This window comes from Miscanthus floridulus, chromosome 2, assembly GCF_019320115.1.
Source record: "Miscanthus floridulus cultivar M001 chromosome 2, ASM1932011v1, whole genome shotgun sequence".
Classification (NCBI taxonomy): domain Eukaryota; kingdom Viridiplantae; phylum Streptophyta; class Magnoliopsida; order Poales; family Poaceae; genus Miscanthus; species Miscanthus floridulus.
The window spans coordinates 44406007-44432765 of NC_089581.1; the positions used below are offsets into that span (position 1 = coordinate 44406007).

General features: G+C 43.9%; 1 protein-coding gene across 1 annotated transcript; it reads right to left on the minus strand.

Moving 5' to 3' along the window:
* Positions 1 to 876: 876 nt before the first annotated feature.
* On the minus strand, positions 877 to 7816 carry LOC136522918 (uncharacterized). The gene is made up of 6 exons (XM_066516718.1): positions 7466 to 7816; positions 5656 to 5861; positions 4470 to 4761; positions 1861 to 1968; positions 1439 to 1689; positions 877 to 1359 (listed from the first exon to the last, which is right to left on the minus strand). Exons 1-6 carry the CDS (start codon positions 7673 to 7675, stop codon positions 1242 to 1244), a joined length of 1185 nt encoding a protein of 394 aa, XP_066372815.1. The 5' UTR covers positions 7676 to 7816; the 3' UTR covers positions 877 to 1241.
* Positions 7817 to 26759: the final 18943 nt, after the last annotated feature.

The window sequence follows — 26759 nt, forward strand, 5'->3', positions numbered from 1 at the left end:
AATCCAGAGGCTAAAGTTTATGAGTGTCACATCGAGTGTTCGGATAGTGATTACAGAAGTTCTCCGTAATCCGCAAGACAAATTTATTAAGCCTAATTAATCCGTCATTAGCATATATTTGCTGTAGCACTATATTATCAAATCATGGGCTGGTTAGGCTTTAAAAATCCGTCTCGTAAATTAGTCACAATCTGTACATTTAGTTTCGTAATTAGTCTATATTTAATACTTTATGTATATGTCCAAACATTTGATGTGACAGGGTTAAATTTTTGCACGAGGGAAACAAACATGGCATTATATACCTAATAAGGCCCCCTTTGGCTGATCGGTGAAGTGTAGGAAAAATGTAGGAATCCAAAAACGCAGGAAAGGAAGCGTCGCGGTCGTTGGGAATAGAGGAAACTTTCGTCGGGAACACTGTAGTGAGATGCGATTTGACAGCACAGAAAACATCAATCCGTAGCACTTCTCTCTTTCCACAGTGTAGTAATTTGTGCAAATCATTGGCCAACTTTTGCATTGCGCAGTGCAGTACATTTCAACTGATCAGGTTGGTCATTTACCTCGAACTTCCCAAAACATGAGCTCTATCAGGATGTTTTATTTCTTACGTTCTCGTAAGTGAACGAATGCTTTCCTCTGGAATCAACACTGTGCTTTCCTCCATTCCAAACACCATAGTCAGCAAATCTATAAGAACTGATTCCTACGCTTCACCCGTGAACCAGAGGGGGGGCCTAAATAGGCTCCATATTTGATCAGAGAAAGTACGAGCCATTTCCTTATCCGAACTAGTTGCAACTTTCATTTCACTAAAGGGCCTTGTTACTAGTCTAAATACAATTCCAATGAAAGTATGAACTTGTGACCTCCAAAAAATGAGAAGTTAGGCTTTATTCGAACCAAGAAGAGACACAAGAACTAAATGGACATTGAACAACAATCACAACCACCAGATACATTACAACTAGAATACAAGGATGCCTATCATGCTACCACGAGACAAACACCAACGAACCACCGTGCATATGTAACACTAGCTTTACACCCGAGTGACTGTTTTCCGAATTTACAGGAACTACAACAACTATATAGCTCAGCAGTGCCCCCTGTATTAGGGCATCCTTTTGACAGGGGGCGCAGTGTAACGGCCGCCTCTGCGGCTCTGCCATTTGGCCCATTTCTTGGCCAGGTCTTTCCATTCTTCCAGGTGAGGAATATCAGTAAACGTGGTAGCCTCAAACAACATGATCACCACCACCAGAGAAAGAACCCACGTCGCTGGATATTCGCAGAAGCTGAGCAAGCTCTAACCGGTACTCCAGACCCCGGATGTAGTGACCCAGCAGCATGCACCTTAACAATAGAAAAATAGGTGGTAAGTTGCTACATGGTATAAGAACAAAGAATGCCTATTAAGTCAGCTTCACATTACCAGAACAGCAAACGTGCAAGATAATCACGGGGAACAGATATTAGGGGCTGAAATGGGAGGGAAGCATTCTCAACAAGTTCTGCACGGTCATCATCCTCACCCCCAAGGTTTAGGACACCCCCAGAAGTGTTATCTAGCAGTGGAGGGGCCTTCGAGTGTATCTTGAGAGAAAGAGTGGCAAGCAGACCATGAACCACAGAATGAATTGCTTCTTGCACGCCGGGACATGTAGACTCTGATAGTTCAGCAACCTGTTCAAAGCAGCTACGTTAGGCAACCGAGCAGGAGAGAACTTCGAATTATGTTTTGCACTTGAGATTTGTGTTAAGACTATTTGGTCATAATTGATTCATTAAGAAGATGAAATGTAACGAAAAAAAAGACCCTTCTCATGAGCCATAAGATCTCCATTTAGAACATACCTTCTCTGGTGTTAGTGACCTCAAATAGTCCAGCAAGTCATTTTTTTCCTCCCCAACAAACTGTTGCATCTGTAGGGCAGAATTCTTTCTCCTGAGATCATGTAGCTCCTGCAATGTCAACAAAAGCAATAAGCCTGGCAAGTTTGAATATATGACACAATACAGGTTGTGAGATTCAAAATGATAAATCCTTTTTTACAGGTCCAACTACACAAAATATAGAGGTACAATTGGTTTAGATTTTTTTTCTCATCCACAATTAATTGTTCAGCCCAGAGTGCGTTTAAACGTCTGCCTTGGTACTTGTCGGATTAGAAACTGGAGTTCATTCTTTATGAGTCAGATATGGTAGGTGTCCTTCAGAAACCATTGGTTCAGGGATCTCAAAAGATATGTACAAACTATTAGATCATGGTTATTTGGATATTGCCACATCGGAGATATTTCTTTGTACCCTTGTCTTGCAAATTTGAAATCAGACAAATCATAAATATATGGTAGCTTCCAGTATGTGACTTGAAGCTGATAATTATGGTAAACCATTTGTTGGTTCATTTTGGACATGTAAAATTGGTTAAGTAATGTTATAGTCTTGGTCTCTTTGTTTGCGGGAAAGCCTATATGTATTCTATATCACTGGATTAGATCCAAACCAATGCCATATTAATAACCATGACCATCCGTATGCATAGTCCTATTCAATCTATTGGAGAGAAAAGACGCACAGATTGAATCAGCGATATCCAACTGAATAGATCCCAAATGAAACCTGGTTGACCATAAATGATACGTTTTCAACAGGTGAACTAAGATGACATGATTTTTTTTCATATTTTTGTTCAGCTGGAAAATATTGTCTAGCTCAACAAGATATTCCAGCTTGGCTTGACCCTTGCCCTCGCTCAATTTGTTCATTGAGGGAAGCTTGGGCCTGCAAGAAAGCTGCGAAGATTGAGCGGTTTGCCAAAGACTAACCCAATCTATGGTACCAAGCTTGCACACTGAGCTTACTTGTGCCCCGCTTGGGCTTTTGTTCCCATTTACGATGTGCAACTGTACAAGAGTAACAAGATACATGTCCTACCCATGCTTGAGTTGAGCTCAGTGTTGACAGAGCTGATCTTGAGCGCACAAAGCTTGAACACCAACCTAGGCTTGCTTCAGCTCAGCTCAAACTTAAGTTTGAATCAACCAAAACTGGTGCTGAGCTCAAGACGAGCTATGGCTCTTTGAGCTTGGCTTCTCTAGTAGCATGTGTTGATCGATCAAATAAAATTCTACCCTATCATCTCATGACCGAAAGAGAAATAATCTACATTGCTTATTTTGCTGGGAGCAAGCTATGGATTCGCTAACAACAACAACAACAACAACAACAACAACAAAGCCTTTAAGTCCCAAACAAGTTGGGGTAGGCTAGAGTTGAAACCCAACAGAAACAATCAAGGTTCAGGCATGTGAATAGCTGTTTTCCAAGCACTCCTATCTAAGGCTAAGTCTTTGGGTATATTCCATCCTTTCAAGTCTCTTTTTATTGCCTCTACTCAAGTCAACTTCGGTCTTCCTCTGCCTCTCTTCACGTTACTGTCCTGGCTTAGGATTACACTATGCACCGGTGCCTCTGGAGGTCTCCGTTGGACATGTCCAAACCATCTCAACCGGTGTTGGACAAGCTTTTCTTCAATTGGTGCTACCCCTAATCTATCACGTATATCATCGTTCCGAACTCGATCCCTTCTTGTATGACCGCAAATCCAACGCAACATACGCATTTCCGCGACACTTATCTGTTGAACATGTCGTCTTTTCGTAGGCCAACATTCTGCACCATACAACATAGCAGGTCTAATCGCCGTCCTATAAAACTTGACTTTTAGCTTCTGTGGTATCCTTTTGTCACATAGGACACCAGATGCTTGGCGCCACTTCATCCACCCTGCTTTGATTCTATGGCTAACATCTTCATCAATATCCCCGTCTCTCTGTAGCATTGATCCTAAATATCGAAAGGTATCCTTCCTAGGCACTACTTGACCTTCCAAACTAATATCTTCCTCCTCCCGAGTAGTAGTGCCGAAGTCACATCTCATATAATCAGTTTTAGTTCTACTGAGTCTAAAACCTTTGGACTCCAAAATCTCCCGCCATAACTCCAGTTTCTGATTCACTCCTGTCCGGCTTTCATCAAATAGCACTATGGATTCGTTAAATACAATCAATAAACTATGACTTCTGTAAGCATTACAACATATTTGCAAGAACAAGTGAAATGAATGATGGCACAGAAAACAAAATTGTATGTACGGTATGCAAATATTCTCAACAACCTATCGATGTGTTCCATAAATCTCGTAAAGCTGACGTTCACAAGTTCAGATAGAAGTACAAACTACAAACATATAGTGGGTAAGTTCAACTGAATTACAGAAATATTAGCTCTAGCCTGTGTATAACTCCCATGTTATTTCTGATCTTCCTCTTAGGTATATATATGCATCACCCATATTTATGAACTAATAAATGCATGACTGCAGTAGATATAATGCCAAATAATGAATCATAGTAGTAAATGAAATGGTTTGGCTAATAAAGCAACAGACTGTAGTTACCTTTTTCATGGCATCCAAACGAGATTGCATCTGAATAATGTACTCTTCTGTCCGTGGTGTTAAGTCACCGAGCTCTTCTCCCATATTTTCATATGATGATTCTTCATCAGTTTTTCCAGGGTCCTGGGGCATGTCGTCTTCTGATAATCTAAAAATAGTGACAGGTCTACCCAAATTGATGTTATGATGATTATCTTCAGTGACATCACTTTTTGGGCATTCTGCAACTTCTTCAGACAGTTCTAGATTTCTTTCAAAAGAAAGCCTGTATTCAGCATTTCGCAGAGTATACCTGGACACAAAAACAAAGTAGAGATCTGAGTTTCGTACAATGTATACATGCAAACTGTATTTCCATGAAACAAGGCATTGCTTCTTGTTATCTCAGCTTTTCAATTAATAAATTACATAGCTGTAGCTATTACAGAAAATAATATAATAAGAGTTATCACATGGGAATAGGAAGTAGGTTCATATTGTTTAATAAGACAGGATCTCGGACAGAGTTTATTAGAGCTAATATTAAGAATTAACTAAACTATTGAGCAGGAATTTTCATTTCTTTGTTTTGGAAAAGTGGAAAAAAAACTAACAGTTAATTCAGAAGCAGCTATCAAGCACAGCTAACTTTGTGATGTGACTATTAGCCTAGGAAAACTAGCCAGATCAACATATTTAAACCATACCACAGCAAACTCTTATGGAAAAGGGAAGCCACACAAGCAGAATGACTTGACTCCAGACAGCAGAATATGCTCCAACTCTCTACTTGACCTAAAAGAAGCGAAAGAACCAGCAACCACCAAGAAGTGGTACAAGCAGAAGAAATGTCACTACCATGGAAACTACTAAACATCACTAGAAGGTTACCATATTTTAATCATCTGATAATGACAGGCCTCTTTCTCATACAAAACATGTCAGAAAGGCATACAACAAAAAATTTTCATCATTTCTAGGTCCACATGCTGTCCTGCTGAACTAATAAATAGCAAGACTGCAAGAGTTGCCATCAGTTTCACATGTCATTTAATTGACTGATACACGTTGAAAGGTAACGGATGTTGACTCAGAATTCCAAATTCAACAACAGTTCAAACAAGCATGTGCCTAATTATGCAACCAAGTCTCAGAAATACTCTTCATAATCACCATCATAGAAAAAACTATGAACTACAAAGCATACCCAGTCATAATTGAAGATACCAATAACTTGAAGAAGGGATTCCAAAGGGCTTCTACAACGACGCGGAACTGATCAGATGGAAGCAGACCCAACATGCCAGAAATAGTCCTCTTCATTGCATCAACCGTTTCAGGAGCAACATCTTTCTGAATGACACTTAGGTCCAGGGGCTCTATATCCTGGATCAAGTTCCAGAGCATGGATTTCTACAGAGAACCAAACACATCATAAGACAACTTTACAGCATGACCAAAACAATGTCCAAGTGTCTTTTAATAGATGAAAAAGTAATGAATGTCCATATAGTAGTTATATCAAGGAAGTTTAGAGGCACTTTATATAATATTATTTCTGAACATATGTATTATTGTCACCCCTAGCAAGTGTCTATAAACCTCAAAATCATTTAGTCAGAATGTATTACATGCAATTAATCCCTACAAGACAAATAGCTGCTAATCAGTAAAAAATCATCCCCAAAGAATCCCACAATTTCATTAAGAAATGATCCATGGGCAAACAGTATTTCAAAATTACTTAGAAAAAATATTACTGGTCATAACAACGGCTGCTACATTTAGCTAGAATAGATGACAGGTCACAGCCTCACAGGTTGCTCCATCTGACAAATACATTGTGAACTGATATACAGAAGCAAACGTCCTACAGAAACATAGTACGCCGCAATGCTGAGAATGACTCAGCTCAATATGGACAAATCATCCTGAGCTATCCAAAAGAACTTTGGTATTAAAGTTCAAGGTCATAAGTCTTCAATCCAAAATTTAGCTCAGTGAGTACAAATTACAAAAAAAAGAGTTTGCTATGTTAAGGAGCACTTAGCTCAGTATTAGCCAGTAGTAGTACCAACGTTACTGCTAAGATAGTTAGCAGTATGTAATGTTTCGACCTAGCAATAAACAAAAACAGTGGTGGAGCACTGAATGCTTAAGCGCCATGGTTCCTCGTGTCACATGGGGCTCACAAAACATTTTGTTTATTTTCGCAATGCTATATGACCCCTATGACAGTAGGCTGTTAGTCAAGCAATCATTCTTTCCTAAACCACAACCTTGACCTCAGAAAGAAGGTGAAAATGGAGCTTAAAACAAAAATTTGTCATCAGCCTCATGATCCAGGCAGGCATCATACAACTAAGAACTAACATATGTCTAAAGGACCATGGTTGCTGACAATTTACCAAGCCTAAAGTTAAGCCCATGCAGTTGCAGCTAAATCTCCATTGCTTCACAGTGTACACTCTTACAGAAGTAACAGAATCCCCTCCCCCTTCTGAGTGGCACAAACCACAACTTTATGTACACAAACTAAACCTTGACGATAACTATAATTGCAGGCGTGTCGAATTCTTATTTCTCTTGATGGCCAGTGAACGCAGCTAACAAATAGCCGCTTCTAAGCACCTCGTGTATTAGACTACTTGGCAGTAATGTTGCCACCTTATTTGCAAGTATTCTATTCAATTAACAGACGAAGGTGAGCTGTGAGCGATGATCTATCACAGGAGGTAGTCATCACAATATGAACCGTTTGCTGGAACGCAGATCTTATTCATGACCCAAGTCCCAAAGGCCCGGAATTTCATGAGATATCAATTTCAAACAGGAAATGATTACGGGTAGCGGCTTTCCAGCATAGAAACCTCAAAATCGGGGCCAACGAAATCCATGGATGCTAATCATGCAGTAGTATTCGATCGATACTACCACCAACTATACTATTCAATTTGGGGGGGAAAAAAAAGAGGCTGGTCGTTCGGGCGATGTCCCCGAGGTAGGCGAAGGCTCACCTTGGAGGGTCCATGTACGGGCCTCCCCCGTGCGTGCAGCTCGTCGAAGGGCGACGCGGACGCGGCCGCCACCCTGACAAGCCTCAACCGGCGGGCGGCCCCTCCACCCGCCGGGGAAAACGGCAGCGGCGGCGGCGGCGGCGGTAGGGGCAGCCTGAGGCGCTGCTGCGCGGCGGAGGGCGGCGCGCGGAGGCTGTAGGCGGTAGGCATGTGGGCCGTCGCCGAAGGCGGACGGATGGGGGGCGCGGGCGGGGCGATTCCTGCCTCCCCTCGGGGCCCCGAGGTGGTGGTGATAGAAGATAGGCTTCTCCCTCAGCTGCCCCGCTGGCTGGCTGTCTCGCTCGGTCTCCCTCGGTGCGCTTCGCCCCGCGTCCGCTTGTCGGCTTGTGAGCCACGCGGCCGTGGTAGCCAAGCCGCGGCCGGATACTCGCGGGGAGATTGGGTCGCTGACGGGGCGGGCCCGGCGGGGAACTCGTGGACGGCCGCGGTTGGACCCGGGTGGGTTGACGTGGGGGCGGGGTGGAATTGTTGATCGTATCCGTCTCTCACGATAAAACAGCATATAAGCCACGCGAGCGAACAGGTGATGGATGACACCTACGTCTGTGGCTCGTCCACGTGAGCGCGCTCCGCTGTCCGCCATTGGAACGCGTGGGTGCAGTTATGGGCCTGCTGCTGTATGCCGCCCAAACAGCGAGGTACGGCCCAATAACATCTGCAGGCAATGTCCACGGCGCGACACACCTGCGAGACGGGCCGGCCCAGTAGTGGCCTTCGCCTCCATAGGCCCCGAGCCCCAATCTGGGTTTCTTCGTCGTCTTCGTTCGCACGCCTCCGCCGAAGCTCCGGAAGCCGATGTCCGAGATGAGCGAGGAAGCTGCTGTCGGGGCGGACGGAGCGGTGTCTCACTCGTAGTTCAAGAAGCCTAGTTGCTCCGCCGTTTGGCTCGGCCGCGGCCGTCGCCCAATCCCGTTGTGGCGGCGGCTGCTCTCGCTCCCATCACCGCTTTTGGTCCGTCGCTCTTGGTCCCGTAGTCGCCATCGTTCCGCCGTCGCTTTCGGTCCCGCAGTCGACCGATCCCACTGCAGAGGCCGCAGCTCTCAGTTTGTCTGCCATCGAATACCACTCCATTGGTGCCCAGATAGGTACTGTCATCTTCTCCGCGATTGTTTCCGATGTGCTCGGTTCACCCTTCTGCAGCCCGTCAAATACCATCCCTTTGGTGCTGAGATAGGTGCTGGCTTCTTCTCCGCCACCGTTCCCGTTATGCTTAGCTCACCCTTCTGCAGCCTGCTTGTCGCTGCTTCTCCTGTCGTTGTGGTCTGTTCCTCTATTGCGGTCGATGTGAATTCACCTCAAATCATATTTCAGTTGTTCCTGTGAACCATTTTTATGTTGTTAAGTTTTGGTCCTGTCATCTAAGGTTTACGATTTTGGTTATCCTTGTTGTTATTGATGATGATTCTGCAATGTTCCTGTTTTTAGAATAGTATATAGAGTGTACCCAATTTTTTTTAGCAATTTAGATTATCTGTCTGTGGCAAGTTTCTTAAAATGAAATTTATTTCAGTTATTTTGCTGCGGCATGATACTCAGATGCTATTGACATTACATTCCACTAGGTTTCCACTATTGATGATAGCATTACATGAAGGGGTGGCAACTGATAAGTGTTCATATATGACACTTATATGTATGTTAGTCAGTTAACCTGCTATGTCAAAATTGTTTACATACCACCTATTGCAATTGATGTGCGCAATTTAGCTAAACACATAGTTAGGTGTGCTATTGTTAATATTTTTCTGTTCTGCAGTTTGGCTATTTACAACAGCAGCAGTCACACCTTGCTCGTTTGTTCCTTGGTTTTCTGCAGTCGTTGTGTTTCATATCTAGTAGTACCGGCAGCTTGCTCAGGCTGCTTCTTCAGTGCAAGTGCATCAATTCGAGCTGTAGTATTGTCTCTAATCTGCAGCAGCGTAGCACATAACTTGTAACGCCCTAAAATTTGCATTCTTTTTAAAATAGTAAATTTGATTTAATTATGTAATTATGTGTGCATTCAAATATAGGAAAATAATAATTTTCGTGAAAATAAAATCCATCATAAGAATATATACATGTTGATACACTCATGCTGGAGCATTGTATTTAATATGTTAAGTGGTATTGATTTAAACTTAAAAGGATCAAAACAAATTATTATTTGAAAATAGCATTGGAAAATTCATTTGGAAAAAAAAAGAAAATTCATTTCTCTTTCTCCTCCCTTCCTTGCTTTCGGTCTGTTGACCCGTTTCCTTCCCCGCCGGCCCGCTGGCCATTCTTCCTCTGCGCCAGCCGGCCAGTCCAGCCTCGCACGGCCCAGCTTCAGCCAGCAACCGCTGCCGTGCCTCCGCCCCGCGCCCAACCGCTGCCATCCCGGCCCCGCGTGTCAGTGCCGCCCCCTTCCTCCCGCGCGTCCCGCAACCGCCCGCGCCAGTCATGCCGCAAGGCAGCAACCGCCGCCCCGCGCCCGCTCTTCTCGCGACGTGGGCGCGTCCTCCCCGCGCCCGGCCTCTTTAAAACGGCGCCGAGCCCTTCCCCGCTCTCCCTGTTGCTCCTTTCTCCCTCTCGTGTCGCCCGTGCCCGAGGTAACCGCCGCGCCGAGGAATCGCCGGGATCCGTCGCCCGCCTCCGTGCGAGCCGCCGCCGTCGACCCCGTTCTCCCCGCTGTGAGCTTCACCGTGATCCCCTCTCTCTCTCCCCATGCGGTTTATTTCCCGTTTCATGGCTTCTAGTGCCTTAGCCGCGTGCGCCACGAGCTCTCGGCCGCCGGCCATGGTGTCCGTCGCCTTAGCCACGTCCTCTGGCCGCCTTCTCGGCCTGGACGAGGTCGCATGAACCCCTACATCTCCCGGTGCCTTCGGTTCTTCGAACCGTGGCCCATAGGCCCCTATCCGTGCGCGCCAGTGACCTCCACGCCGCCGGCCATGGAGCTTGCCGCCGGCGTCATTGTGCCGGCCGGACCTCCCTTCTCTTCCTTCCCCAGAGCCGATCCAAGCCGTCCATTTTCAGATCTACGGACATGATTAGAAGTTACTCCTTCGCGTGTAAATATGCTAAAGAGTCCCTCGGTTTCGGATGAATTGAACCCGCAGTCCCTAGTGTAGTATCCAGAGTACGCTTTCTCGTTTTGAAAACGTAAAGTGCACTGTTTTAATTAAAAATACGTTTTCAGTATTTACAGAAATGCCACTAGATTTGTTTTGCTCATAAAAACTTCGTTTTAGCTTCGAATTGATCCGTTCAAATTGCGTTAGCTTCGTAATTTTATAATCTATGTGTTAGTACCACTGTTAATCAAGTTTGCAACTTTTAAATTTCATGATTAGTTTTAATTAAATAAAGTGCTATAGAAAACCCCGTATAATTCATAACATTCGCGTTTTAGCTTCGATTTTCGTGAATTTCGCGTTGACGTGATCGTAGCGAGATATAGATTATTTTCATAAACATTTTATCTTGTTTTCTATACTGTTGGTGTACTGTTCTAACTATAGGATTGTTTGCTTTGCATGAATGCCTGTAGAATGTTGTATGTTGCCGTGTTGGTCGTGTTCAGACGGTGAGAAGAACGTTGGAGATTAAGAGTTCTTCGACGACCAGCAGGACCGGCAAGAGTTTATGAACCAAGGCAAGTATAGCATGGGCCTACCTTGATGTCCTATTCATTTTAATCATTTGCTCATGTGCATGTGTCTAACTTTGATAACCATAAGGACATTCTAGTCATTTGATGACTTGTTCTTTGGACTCCTATGGGTTAATTGCATATGGGTAGATTGCTAGTGCTCTAACTGAACATGATCTATATGATGGTGAATGGTTCTATGGAACTAAAAGTATAACATGAATCATAACAACTGATCCATAGGGTGAAGGTGTAGATGGCTTTTGATGATGTTGCTCCCGGTCCTCCATAAGGACTTATCTATCGGTAAAAGCTGGGACTGACAGTGCAACCGGGAGAGTCATATGGCTCTAACTTTAGCTCAGTAATAGGACCTTTTCTAGCTTGTTAGAGGTTACCTTTATGGCGCAAAAGGGGCTTACCACGTTGGGTATAGGGCTGCCTCTGTTCCTATGTGTATAGCCGCGATGGATATGTGCCATAGAAAAGGGGGTTCCTACATCTGCCTGTCGAGAAAACCTAGCGGCCCTAACTTGTTAGAGAAACCTATGAAATGGTTTCATAGTATACCATGTTCACTCACCTTGATAGTGATATGAGAGTAATTAACCCGGGCATATGGGAATCACGACTCGCGGTGAATGTGCACCACCTCTGCAGAGGGTTACAAACTGTTATAACAGCCGTGCTCACGGTCACGAGCGGCTCGGGAAACTCACAGAATAATTGGATACTCATTGTGGTTCATTTATGATGGTATACGATGATAACATGATGTAAATGATCTGATATCTGATTATGTGGGTATAAATGGGAGCTTAAGCATAACTTGATAATAACTGGTAATAAAATCCCGACTTACTAAAAGTGCTAACTGCAGTAAACCAGTATCGTCCTTTTTGAGTTACATAACCCCATGTTATCTTGTTAAGTACGGGAAGTACGCTTGTTTATTTTTTTTTATTTGGATAAAATCTTGGATGGGTAACAGATGACAACGGGTATGAGGAATTTTCTGAGGATTATTAGGCTTGTGGTCAACCAGTTGACATTCCCTGTGATGGTGTTCCACAAGAGAGTTATCTTTTATTTTCCGCTGTGATGTATAACACTAAGTATTGTTATTATCGTGATGTAAGATACACTGTGATGATACTCTTTTATAATTTGTCAGCTTGTGTGTGTGATTAATCCCTGGACACACATGAGTTAGTGCATTCAATTTTATCTTTAAAATTGGGTGTGACACTTGCTTCTTCTTTTAGGCAAACAATGACAGTAGCAAATTAAATCCAGTCCGGCAGGTGTCATCGATGCATCAATAACTTGTTTATTTAGCTAAATAGTAAGGTAATCAATTTATTCTGCATTGGTGAATATTTGATACATGGTATAATTCCTTGCTGCTTTGATATTCTAGCTTTTTGATGTATGCCTGTCGGTAACAGAAAAAATTCAGAGTTCAGTTTTAGATTGATTGCATCAGGTATCTTGGCTTTTTTTATTGTTCTGTTGAGTATAAATCAATTTGTTTTGCATCTCTTGCAGTTCATTAGTAAAATTTGCTGTAATTTTTGCGGCTGTAGCTCAGCAGGTCTACTCGGCTGCCCATTCGTTGTTTCTACACAGCAGCATACCAACAGGCCCTAGCATGACGTTTTTGTTCAGTCAAGTTTTTTTTGTTTATTTTCATTTTTAGTATTAATTTTTCTTTTAGTTTCAGTTCTATGAGTTATGAGACTCAGTGGTTCAATTTGTTTTCAGTTTTTATTTGTCAATTGTAGTTCAATTATCTGGTTGTCAATTTCAGTTTCGGGTTTTTATTTTTTATTATGTCTACCTTAGTTTTTAGTTTCTATTTGTCTATTTCAGTACAATTTTTTGGCCGTCAATTTCAATTTCAGTTTTATGTTTTAGTTTTTTGTTTTTCATTGTGTCTACTTTAGTTTTTAGTTTCTATTTGTCAATTTCAATTTCAGTTTTCAACAAGTTTGTAATAGTTTGCATATTAGTTGTTCTTCAATATTTCCCGTTTTTAAAATTTTCTTTTTTGTAAAATTGTTTTTTTAGTTTCAGTTCAATGTGTCATGATTTTCAATTTTCAGTCACCCTTTCCGTTTTGGTTTCAGTTTAATGAGTTATGAGTTTTTTTCAGTCACCCTTTCAGTTTAATGAGTTATGAGTTCCATTTTTTCAGTTTCTTTGTTCCTTTTAGTGTCTTTTTTGTTTCATTGTTTTTTAGTTTTGGTTTATTGAGTTATGAGTTTTATTTTTTCAGTCACCCTTTCAGTTTAATGAGTTATGAGTTTCATTTTTCTCTTTGAGGCTGAGTGTCTTCCTAAATCCTATTTATTAGTTGTTCTTCAATATCTTTCATTTTCTTGTAAAAATGTTTCTTTTAGTTTTAGTTAAATGAGTTATCAACGAGAAAGTTGTCGTGTATTTTAAAGAATAGTTGTCTTTATAATGTAATATTTCATTTTTTTTAGTGTTTTTCCTTCAATTTTCATGTTGGTATTTTTATTTATTTATTTATTTTTGTCTTTATCATTCAAGTTATTGATGAACTGTATAAGTTAGTTGCTGAGAATTTTTATGGGAAGTGCCACTTTTGCAATGGGTTGTATAATAACGTGCCTCTCCAATTGGCAGCTTATGCTATATCTGTTCTAATAATTTGTATTTGGACAGCTACTCTTGTTTTCGTAATAAAAACCTTGGAGTTGCTAGCTAGTCCGGTTTTCCGGTTCCTACATTGGCTTGTATAATACTCCCTACCCAGTTGGCAGGTTATTCAATAACAATTTTACTTTATTATTCTATAAAAACCAATGTGCATATTACGGTTCTGTTCGCTTGAGCTTATTCAGAACTACTTCTCAGCTATGGAACAGTATTTTCCTTTCACAACATTTCAGCATAAGTATTAGCATAAGTCAAATTTTAGCATCAACAAACAGGGTTATGTAACAACTTTAGTATATTTTGCGGTAACAACTTTAGTATTCTACGGTAGCAACTCCTTAATAAATCTACTAGCACATTTACGCATAAATTGCTACAGGAATAAAATTCTACGAAATATATGTAAGTGTGGTCTAGTTTATATGTAAGTGTGGTCTAGTTTTATTCGTCTCCGCACGTAAACTATACCGTGCAGTTGGAATTCAAAATGGACGTGCAGTTGGAATTCAAAATGGACACACCGTTCAAAATTTGCTTTTGGCTGACGTCACATGGAAAGCGACATTTGCATGGTTCATCGACGGCCACTTGAAAATAGAAAGGAGCGGCGAGGGGAGTGGGTCCGGTCGAGCGGGTAGTGGGGAGGAGAGTGGGTCCGGTCGCATGCAGGGCTAGCGGGGAGGGAAGTGGGTCTGGCCACGCACATGCAGGGTGTCGCACGCTCGCCTACGGCGCAACGGGTCGCGCGTGGCGTGTTTGATACAGTGACGAGAGATGTGTCGGGAGGATACTGTATAGAGTATTTAGATATTAATAAAAAAATAAATTATATAATCTGTCAGTAATTTATGAGATGAATTTTTTAAGTCTAATTAATTCATTATTAGCACATGTTTACTGTAGCAAAATATTGTCGAATCATGAACTAATTAGGCTTAAAAGATTCGTCTCGTAAATTAGTCGCAAACTATACAATTAGTTTCATAATTAGTCTATATTTAATACTTTATGCATATGTCTAAATATTTAATGGGACAATGGCTAAAATTTAGAAGAGGCGACCAAACATCCCCTCAGCAAGGCTGACTCACCTAGCTGTTTGAGTATACACATCAGCATGTATCTTACGAGGAGAAAAGAGAACATGCACAGAAGATTGAGCCTGCTCTCGTCACCTATCTCGCACACAAGACACAACACAAGACAACAGACTATTTTCTCTGTGTGTATGGCTTGGTATGGAAGTATTTGAAAGGATCAAGATGTTCAAGAGGGGGTGAATTGGGCTAATTCTAAATTCTCTTGCAATAATCAAATCCTACGGATAGCCCAATTAACCCCTTGTGCCTAGAAAAGTGTTTATATCAAACTAATGCACAACAACCTCTCAAACTATGTTCCAAACTTACTCTAGCAAGCAATTCTATGGATGTAAAACAAGTATTGAATTGCTCAAAGTAAATACTCAACGTAAATGCTCAAAGTAAGTAGAGAGAGAAAGGAACGCGACGATGTTTTGCCGAGGTATCGGAGAGTCGCCACTCCCCACTAGTCCTCGTTGGAGCACCCGCGCAAGGGTGTAGCTCCCCCTTGATCCGCGCAAGGATCAAGTGCTCTCTACGGGTTGATTCTTCGACACTCCGTCGCGGCGAATCACCCAAAGCCGCTCATAACTTGAGTTGGGTCACCCACAAGCTCCGCCGGATGAACACCAAACTCCCGATCACCACCAAGCCGTCTAGGTGATGGCGATCACCAAGAGTAACAAGCACGAACTCTCACTTGACCACGCGAAGCCTAATGAGAAGATGGATGCACACTTTGCTACTCTTGATTTGCTAGTGAGGTTACTCTCTTGGATTCTCAAATCACAAACACCTCACTAGGATCTTGCTCTTCTTGGCACTCACAAACGTGTTTCTCAGCTGTTGGAATGAGCAAAGGATGCTCCACTCACGAGTGGAGCTTCTATTTATAAGCCAGCCTGAAAAACGAATCGTTATGAGCTTCTGCGGGATGACCGGACGCTCCGGTCGTGATGACCGGATGCTCCGGTCAGTTCAACCCGTGAACCAGCATTCAAGTGATGACCGGACGCTGTCAGGGTCCGGTCAGTACCGACCGGACGCGTCCGGTCGCTCTTGGATGCTTACTGTAAACGACTAGACGCTGGATACTCAGGGTCCGGTCACACTGACCGGACGCGTCCGGTCACACTTTTCCAAGTCTGGACCCTTACTGGAGTTGACCGGACGTTGGCCCTCAGCATCCGGTCACATGACTTCCCAGCGTCCGGTCACACCAGACTTGATCTTCTCGGTCAAATGAACTGACCGGACCCTGCGGCCAGCGTCCGGTCGCACCGGAGCCAGCGTCCGGTCAGTATTTGACCCTCCATTCACTTCCAACTTCCGAACATATGTGAATGAAGTTTGCTCCAAAGGATCTTAGGCATTCATAGGAGCTACCTAGAGCTAGTTTTAACAAGTGTGCACCACACCTAACTCACTAGACTCAACTAGGTCAAGCTACCCGTTCATACCCCCCTTCATAGTACGGCCAAAAGAAAAAAAACAAAGTCCTAAACTACTCTAAGTGTCTCTCCAACTCCAATCGACACTTAGAACTAGTTATCCTTAACCTTGTCGTCCATCCTTTGAAAATCGAAACGATTTCCATCGTAGGGGCATGACAACCTCGATTGCCCAATCGATCTCCATTACCATGACCTAACTTACTTGTCTCTACAAAACACACGTTAGTCATAGTAATCTTTGTATTGACATTAATCATCGAAATCCAACTAGGGGCCTAGATGCTTTCAATCTCCCCCTTTTTGGTGATTGATGACAATACCACCTCGAGTATGTTATGGAGTGAGGTTTTTGACGGGCTTGGTTCATATAAGCTTTTGTCAATAAGAACAAGAGAGTTAGTCACGCTTATATGACCCAAGCCAACACAATGTACTCAAAGAATATGAATTAAGCATGAGTACTAATAACAGAGGCTCATTTGCTTCGAAGTATAAACGCGGAAGCAAAAGCAAATGAGCATTCCACAAGTGATATGACATATAGATAAAGCAAAGTAGGAATCACACATGTCAAATATCACAATCACATAGATAGCATTATCATATATATATAATAGTATGCATGAAAGTAAACACACGAATGCATAAGCTAATAGTGTATCCCACAAATAAAACTCCAAATATATATAATAAGCTAATACTAGATAACTAGCTCCCCCTAAGTCTACATACTCAAACCCTCTCCCCCTTTGGCGTCAAACACCAAAACCTAGGGGTCGGTCGGCGGGGCTGTAGCGGACGAGTCGGGCGCTGAAGTACGTGGAGCAAGATGGAACTGGGCGCCATCATCATCTGACCCTGAGCTCTGAACTGACTGACCCTCTGAAACAGGAAGAGTCGCTGAAGCGGTCTGGGTCTGAGCTGGTGCTGCCTATGAAGCTGCAAGTATGTCTGTCGTAGGATCTGACGAGGCGACAGACGAGGGGAGCCTCTGAGTGGTCATGATAGCTGGAGCTGCTGTAGATGGACCAGCAGTATGCATGTGAGGCGGAGTAGGCATGCCGGTCAACTCGCTGAATGATGCTCCAAGACTCCTGGAGACTGACGACTCAGGCACGAATAGCGAGGAAGTCTACTCTGGTGAGAAACCCGTGTGATAAGGAGTGAACTGCGGGGCTATACCAGGTGAAGCTAACCACTGGGACACCTGTACAGGAGGTGAAGTAAACTGAGCTGGAGGCTGTCCCTGACTCTGAAGCCCGATAGGCTGTACTGCTGGAGTCGTCGAAGTGGTAGGAGGCTGTGCAAGCTAGGGGCGAAGTCTGTGGCAGTGGAATCCCAATGGCTGTCACTACATGCTGTATGAATCCCATGAGCTGCTGCTGCATGAGTAACTGCTGGTGCTGAAGGAGCTACTGCTGTCCGCTAAAACTCGTCCTGACGAGCCTGAAACTGTGCGAAGTTTGTAGCTGTCTCCTATGCCTGTCGTGTCTGATCCTGCTGCATCCGCTCAAGAATAGCAATGAGAGCGGGGTCTGTCTGTGGAGCAGGTGGAGCAGAACTGGAGCTACCGGCCTCTGCATCGTGTCTGCGTGGAGGCATCTGAGGTATAGGCTGGTAGTTGTCGTCAGAGCTGTCACTGTACTCACTCACTCCCTGCTGTGCCTCTAGCTCCTCCTCCTCAATGGCTGCAATCCCTCTGATGATCTCGTCCTGCTGAGCTGCAGACTCTGGCACATCGGGGCGACGGCTAGGCTGACTGGGTGCCTGAGGAGTGGCGTGTCTGATCCTCTGTGACAGGTTATAAGCTGGGAACTCTGTAGTGGCACCTGTATACTCATCCATCATGCCAGGGGGCTTATCAATCACAACTCTACGGATGAGGAACGTGATCCAGTGAGCATAGGGAAGCTGCCTGCGACCCTTGAATCCCTTAGCTATAGTATCCTCCATCTCTGAAAGAAGGAGGTCCCAGATGTCAAACACTGTCATCTGCATGATGGCATTGAGAAGCCAGAGCTGTAAGCGAGTCAGGCCCTCCCTGTATCCCAACCTGGGAAGCAGTGTCCTCCTGATGATGGCCTCTAGTATCCTTGCTGTAGGAGTCAAGTCACTGGGGTTCCTGCTCGACCCCTCACCAAATGGCTCCTTGAAGCAATGGCGCACTAAGTCTGTAGGGGGCACCAACCCTCCATGAGGACGCCTAGGAGGCTCCTGATGTCCATAGCAAACCTCATGCATCCTTACAGGCTGCTCCTGTAGTCTCAGTATCTCTCTGGCCCTGCTACTCGTCACTCTATAGTCTTTGCCGTTGAAGGCAAAGTGAATGAATCTGTGATGAGGATCGATGTAGAGCGAGGCATAAAACTGACGAACCCAAGAAGGTACATATATCCCTAGTCCGTCCAATCAGATCTGATAGTCCTGGCAAATATGACAAGTATTGCCGAATGCCCTCTCCGGCTGCTGCCACTATGGACTCTATCGGACAGACCCTCTGTGATCTGAACACTACCCCACTGTTTAGATATGCATTGTAGAAATCCTCCTGCAGTGGCATGTAGAACCCCTCAGCTGCTCTCTCATCCCTCCTCGGAGGGAACCAAACCTCAAACTCAACAAACCGTAGCTGCTAAACCTGCCTGGCTGTAGCGGCCCTCAAGTCGAGGTGAACCATTGGAGGCGGACCCTGTGGTCTGGGCGGAGGGCGTGAACCCCTGTGCCGTGTAGCTGGTCTCGGTGGAACTGCAGCACTGGTACGACTTGAGCGGCGTAGCTGAGGTGCCGGCTCGGTCTCCTGACTCTCCTGAGTCTCCTGGGCTAGCTGAGGCTCTGCTGGTGGAGGCTGCTGCTGTGCTGACGGACCCTCCTCAATGGCAACCCGTCGTCCTGCAAACATGGCAGTCCCTGCTGGACTACCATGATGACGCTCAACCTCCTCAATCCCAGCTCTGACTGCGGGTGAAACTGGCTGATCTGCAATGACAACCCCACTGCGGGTGCCACCTCTCTCGGCACGCTCTGCGGCCTCTGCAACAGCTGCTGCTCTGGCTATCTCTACGTCGGGGTACTTCCGCTTCTTGGATGTTACTTGCTTGGTTGATTTGCCCTTGGATCCGGCTGGCTGACGAGGCGGGGGCCTCCGATCATCTTCACCTGGGCCACCACCAACATTCTTGGTGCGAGCCATCTGAACTGACAAGATGGTGAACTGACGCTGATGAAGATCAACTGTCAAACTGTCGCTTTCGAGGCTTGGCCTCGATCCTTACTCACGAGCTTGGCTCCGAGTTAACTGCCAACTACCAATTGAACCACAACGGAACCGACTCACTGCACGATAGAATAGATGGATATACAAATAAATACCATATTGCTAATAGATACGAAACCCTAATAGAGAAAGCAATGTAGATGCGATATTGAATCGAGTGGCTTTCTACCTGACAACCAGCGAACTGAGAAGAGATAAGATGTCACGCGGGGGATCCTCGGAACCGGGCTAGGGTTAGGTCAAACGCCCTGAATGCAATTGGAAATCAGTGCATTTAGAATTGATCTAGATCACAATTGGAGATCAAGATTGAAACGCAGAACTCGCCTTACCAACCAATGGGAGGATAGGGCAAGACGAGCAGCCTGGCAACGGTGGATCGACGAGCTTGGGCGCGAGAAGGCCGGCGAGGAGCTGAGCAGGCGGTGGCGCGTGGGACGAGCCGCGAGGCTTGGTGGCGCGCTAGGCCGGGGCGCGAGGCTCGGCTGCGGGCACGGGAGGCTGCGGCGGCGTGGCTGGACAGCGGCACGGAGGCGTGGGTGCGAGGTGAGGCGCGAGGAGGCGGTGGCGCAACAGTGCGGCGGCGACTTGGGCGCGGGTCACGGTGGCGATGCGGCGGCGGCTCAGGCTAGGGTTCGACGGGAGACAGGGGTTGCGGTCAGTTAAGTAATCCCCCTACACGTGACAAAAAAGGAAACGGGAAAAGAGTCCTTAAGACGCGCGAGATCTACTGACCGGACGCTCTGGTGGTAGCGACTGGACGCTACCACCCAGCGTCCGGTCGATTCCAGAGAGGTCCAAATCCTCTGGAATCGCGACCGGACGCGTCCGGTGGTCCATGACCGGACGCAGGCAGGGTCCGGTCAGTTTAACTTTGTCATCCTCCGATCGACCGGACGCTGAGCCCTTTCTGACCGGACGCACAGACGCAGCGTCCGGTCACTCCTTCAACAGCAATTCACCTCCTGTGAACTGACCGAACGCTGGACTGCAGCGTCCGGTGCAGCGTCCGGTGCACCTTTTTCAGCAATCCTTCAACCTTCCTTTGCGCTGCCTGTTCCCAATCAAGTCCCAACTTGAATAAGATCCAAATAAACACCAATTGGGACTGATGTGAGTGACCTCTCTCAAACCCTCATATTTTTCAAAATATTTTGCCTTAGGCTATAATTCTTTTTAAGAAAATAGGCAACAAGAGGGCAAATGGAACAAAACGACAAACAAACATTCATTGCATATGTAATGCTTGTAAGTAAATCTAGTTGCTTGTCAAGTTTGATCCAAGGTTAAGCTTCTTCACACGCTTTTCGGCGGTTATCTTAACCATGTTAGACAAGCCCTATATGCATTGCTACAAATTAAACATGTTGTATATTACAATGAATGCAAGGGACAACATAAGCTCAATTTTTAGTGAAGTTACTAAAATCAAGTACATTAAGCTCATTCCGTAATCTACAAAATGTAGCTTCATCTAACGGTTTAGTAAAGATATCCGCTAATTGATCTTCGGATCTTACACCCTCTAGTGATATATTATTTTTGGCTACATGATCTCTTAGAAAGTGATGGCGGATATCTATATGCTTGGTGCGAGAATGTTGAACCAGATTATTTGTAAGTTTTACCGCACTTTCATTATCGCACAAAAGAGGTACTTTCTCTAGAACTACTCCATAGTCTAGTAAAGTTTGTTTCATGTATAATATTTGTGCACAACAAGCACCCGCGGCAATGTATTCCGCTTCGGCGGTGGACAAAGCCACACTATTTTGTTTCTTGGAGGACCAAGACACAAGAGATCTACCAAGTAAATGGCACCCTCCGGATGTGCTCTTTCTATCAACTTTGCATCCGGCGTAGTCCGAATCGGAATAGCCAATTAATTCAAATAAAGCTCCTTTGGGATACCAAAGGCCTATGCTTGGTGTGTGCTTAAGATACCTAAGGATTCTTTTTACGGCAATTAAATGTGTTTCCTTAGGACTAGCTTGAAATCTAGCACACATACACACACTAAACATGATGTCGGGCCTAGATGCGGTTAAATATAACAAGCTACCAATCATAGAACGGTAGAGAGTTTGATCAACCGAGTTACCTCCCTCATCTAGGTCGAGATGTCCATTGGTAGGCATTGGGGTCTTGATTGGCTTACATTCATCCATCTTGAATCTCTTGAGAAGATCTTTTGTGTATTTCTCTTGAGAGATGAATATGCCTTCTTTCATTTGCTTGACTTGAAAACCGAGAAAGAATGTAAGCTCACCAATCATTGACATCTCGAACTCCTTAGACATCAATTCACCAAATTCTTTGCAAGAGTCTTCATTTGATGATCCAAAGATGATATCATCAACATATACTTGACAAATGAAGATATGCCCATTAAGCTTCTTGGTGAATAGTGTGGTGTCGACCTTCCCAATGGTGAAGCCCTTTTCAATAAGGAAAGTCCCGAAGGCGCTCATACCAAGCTCTTGGGGCTTGCTTAAGCCCATATAGTGCCTTGTACAACCTATAAACATGATTAGGATATCTAGAGTCTTCAAACCCGGGAGGTTGATCAACATAGACTAGTTCATTAATAAAGCCATTTAAGAATGCACTTTTCACATCCATTTGATATAGTTTCATTTCATGATGTGATGCATATGTAAGAAGGATACGGATGGCTTCTAATCTTGCAACCGGTGCAAAGGTTTCTCCAAAATCTAGACCTTCAACTTGAGAGAACCCCTTTGCCACTAGTCTTGCCTTGTTCCTCACAACAACACCTTGATCATCTTGCTTGTTGCGGAACACTCACTTTGTTCCAATGACTCTTGCATCTTTTGGTCGCTCTTTAAGATTCCAAACTTCATTGCGAGTGAAGTTGTTCAACTCTTCATGCATGGCATTGATCCAATCCGGATCTTTAAGAGCATCTTCTACCTTGGTAGGCTCATAGCAAGAGACAAAAGAGTGATGAGCAATAAATGAAGTAAGCTTTTGAGATCGAGTCATCACCCCCTTTGTTGGACTCCCTATGATGAGATCTTGTGGATGATCTTGTAGGAGAGGTGTATTTCTTCTATTGACCACTTGAGGAGGAGGTTGTGGAGCATCAACATCTTGTGCTTGTACCACCATTTGCTCATGGGAGATATGAGTATCTTCATTTTCTACTCTCCCAACTTTTTCACCATCTTGTGGTACATTTGATGATGAGGGTTGATTAATGACTTGTACATCATCTTCATCATCTTTTGGCTTGATGTCTCCCACTGGAATATTCTTCATAGCCTCCCTCAATGGTTCATCACCTACATCATCAAGATTCTCATGTACTCCTTGGGAGCCATTAGATTCATCAAATTCCACATCATATGTTTCTTCAACCAAGCTGGTGGCATGATTAAATACTCTATATGCTTTGGACTTCAATGAGTAACCAACAAGAAAACCTATATCACAACGCCTTTGAAACTTCCCTAGGTGTTGTCGCTTCTTGTAGATGTAGCACTTGCAACCAAACACCCTAAAGAAGGAGACGTCCGGCTTCTTCCCATTGAGCAACTCATATGGAGTCTTGACAAGGAACTTTTGAAGAAATAGGCGATTGGATGCATAACATACGGTGTTGATTGCTTCCGCCCATAGAGCTTCGGGGGTGTTGTACTCATCTAGCATTGTCCTTGCAAGAGTGATCAAAGTCCGGTTCTTTCTCTCAACTACACCATTTTGTTGAGGAGTATAGGTTGCGGAGACTTCATGTTTGATTCCAACTTCATCACAATAAGCTTCTATATTTGTGTTGTCAAACTCTTTGCCATTGTCACTTCTTATCTTCTTGAGCTTCACTTCAAATTCATTTTGAGCTCTCTTGGCAAACTTCTTGAAACAAGATGCAACTTCGGATTTGTCATGAAGGAAGAACACCCATGTATATCTTGAATAGTCATTCACAATCACAAGACAATAGAGATTTCCTCCCAAACTCTTGTATGTTGTTGGTCCAAATAAATCCATGTGTAGGAGTTCTAGCACTCTTGTGGTTGACATGAAAGCTTTGGTTGGATGAGTGTTTGCAACTTGCTTGCCGGCTTGACATGCACTACAAAGCTTGTCCTTCTCAAACTTCACATCCTTCAACCCTCTCACCAAATTATTCTTCATAAGCTTCTTGAGTGAGCTCATCCCAACATGAGCAAGTCTTCTATGCCATAGCCACCCAAGTGTTGTTTTGGTGAATAGGCAAGTCTTCAAGTTTGCATCTTCGGAGGTGAAGTCAACTAGATATAAGTTGTTGTATCTAAATCCATTGAATATCACTTGATTGTCATCTACCTTGGATACAACCACCTCCTTCTCGGTGAATAAGCATTGAAAGCCAAGATCACACAATTGCCCAACGGATAGCAAGTTGAAGCTCAATGAAGCAACATAGAGCACATTGGAGATGGAATGATCATTTGATATTGCCACTTTGCCCAATCCTTTAACCTTGCCCTTTGAATTATCTCCAAATGTTATTTTCTCTTGTCCATCTACCTCTTCATCTAGTGAGGTGAACATACGAGGATCACCGGTCATATGTTGAGTGCAACCACTATCAATAACCTAATGACTTCCACCGGTCTTGTAGTTCACCTACACACAAGAGATTCAAGCTTTAGGGATCCAAGCTTGTTGAGGGCCCTTCACCTTCTCAACAAGTAACTTAGCCACCCAAACTTTCTTAGGCCTACTCTTGTTGGGGGGACCTAAGAACATGACTTTCATCTTTCCACTCGAATCTTTTCTAAGCATGTAGTGAGCATTGAAAGCAAAGGGTCTAGCATGCTTGGGCAAGGGTTGTGGTGGTGGAGTTTGACACTCATGAGCAAAGTGACCTTCTTGTCCACACTCAAAACATCTCTTTGGCTTTGATTGTTGGTGTTGAGCTTGAGCCTTCTTCTTCTCTACACTTGCCATATATCCAATGCCACTTCTATCCATCTTCATGACGGTATTCATGAGTAGCTCACTTTGGAGATGCTTGCCTCTGGCAAACTTGCTCAATCCCACTTTGAGATGCTCTTTCTCCATCTTGAGCTTTTTGTTCTCTTCCTTGAGAATATCATTGTTCTTCTCCTCCTTGAGTTTCTTGATTTCTTCTTTTAGCTTCTCATTCTCAAGGATTACCTCTTTGTCATGATCAAGAGTTTCTAGCACAATGGTGTTGTGACTTTTCATCTCTTTAAGATCTTTCATGAGCTTCTCATTGTCACTCTTGAGCTTGACATACTCATCATAGTCATTGCACTCAACCACTTGCTTGCCCTTGCTACTAGATCTATGCTCAATGCTTTCATCAATTAAATCATCACATGAGGTAGCTATATCAATCTTAACAACATGGTTAGTAGCATCATGTGGCTCATTTGGTAAGAATTCTTGTGCAATAATAAGGGTATCATAATTGATCTTTAGAGTTGTATATTCATCTTTTAGCTTATTGTGACTAGTGACAAGCTCATTGTGCACCCACTCAAGTTTATCATTTTTATCTTTAAGCTCTTTCTTAGAAGATTTGAGCTCCTTGAGTTTGGATGATATAGAATCATTTGTTTCTTTGAGCTCATCATTAGCCTTTTCTAATGTATCACACTTAGCTAAAAGTGAATCATTTTTAGCATCAAGTTTTTCATTTGTAGCTCTACTCTTTCTAATGATCTTAGTATATTTTCTTAGTATTTTGACAAGATCATCATAAGTGGGTGAGTCATCATCATCGCTATCACTATCATCATCACTAGCATGTTCATCATCACTACTATCATCACTCTTAGTTACCTTGCGTTCACCTTTGGCCATAAGGCATAGGTGTGTAGAGGATGATGGCGATGGTGGCGGTGAAGATGCAAGATCAATAGCAATGGCGGCCACCTTTTCATCGTCACTATCATCATCGGATGATCCACTTGATGAATCAATATCCGTGAGCCAATCACCGACAATGTAGGCCTTGCCACTCTTCTTCTTCTTGTAGAAGTCCCTCTTTTTGCCATCTCTCTTCTTGTATGGCTTGTTCTTTTTCTTTTCATCTTCATCACTTGAATCATCTTTCTTGCCCTTGTTCTTGAACTTGTTTTTCTTGGGCTTTGTGCATTGATGAGCTAAGTGGCCAAGTTCACCACAATTGTAGCAATCCATCTCGGAGATTGGCTTTCTTCTTGAGCTTGTGAAGAACTTCTTCTTCTTGCCGTCGAACTTGATGCCACTCTTGTTTAGCCTTTTTAGCATCTTTGTGGTCTTCTTCACCATGAGGGCAAGGCTTTCTTCATCATCTTCATCACTTGAGCTCTCATACTCAAGTCTTGCTTTGCCCTTGTCTTGGCTAGCTTTGAATGCTAAGTCCTTCTCTTTCTTCTTTGTAGAGGATGAGCCATCTTGTGGTGTGATGTGCATGTATATCTCATGAGCATTGATCTTTCCCAAGATTTGTGTCGGTGTAGCGGTGGAAAGATCACCTTGATGTAGCACGGTCACAATGTGTCCATATTTATCAATGGGGAGGACACTCAAGATTTTTCTCACAACATCGGATGGTGACATTTGAGTAAGTCCAAGCCCATTGACTTCCTCTATAAGAACATTTAATCGAGAATACATCTCATTAGCACTTTCTTTGGGAAACATCTCAAAAGAATTTAGCTTTTTAATCACAAGATGATAGCGCTCCTCACGCTCACTCTTGGTTCCCTCATGGAGCGCACAAACGTCCGACCATAGAGCATGGGCGTCTTTGTGGTTCCTTACACGATTGAACACCTCTTTGCAAAGGCCTCTAAAAATGGTGTTGCGAGCCTTTGCATTCCATTTCTCATAATTCACTTCATCCCCTTGAAGTTGAGCGGCATTCCTAGGTGCGGGGAACCCTTGAGAGGCGGCTCTAAGAATTCCAACATCTAGAGCTTCTAAGTATGCCTCCATGCGGATTTTCCAATATGGAAAATCATCTCCCTCAAAGATAGGAGGAGGTCCATCCCCGTGAGACATCTTGCTCTAAGCGATTAAGCTTAAAAGTGAGCACGAGGCTCTGATACCAATTGAAAGGATCAAGATGCCCAAGAGGGGGGGTGAATTGGGCTAATTCTAAATT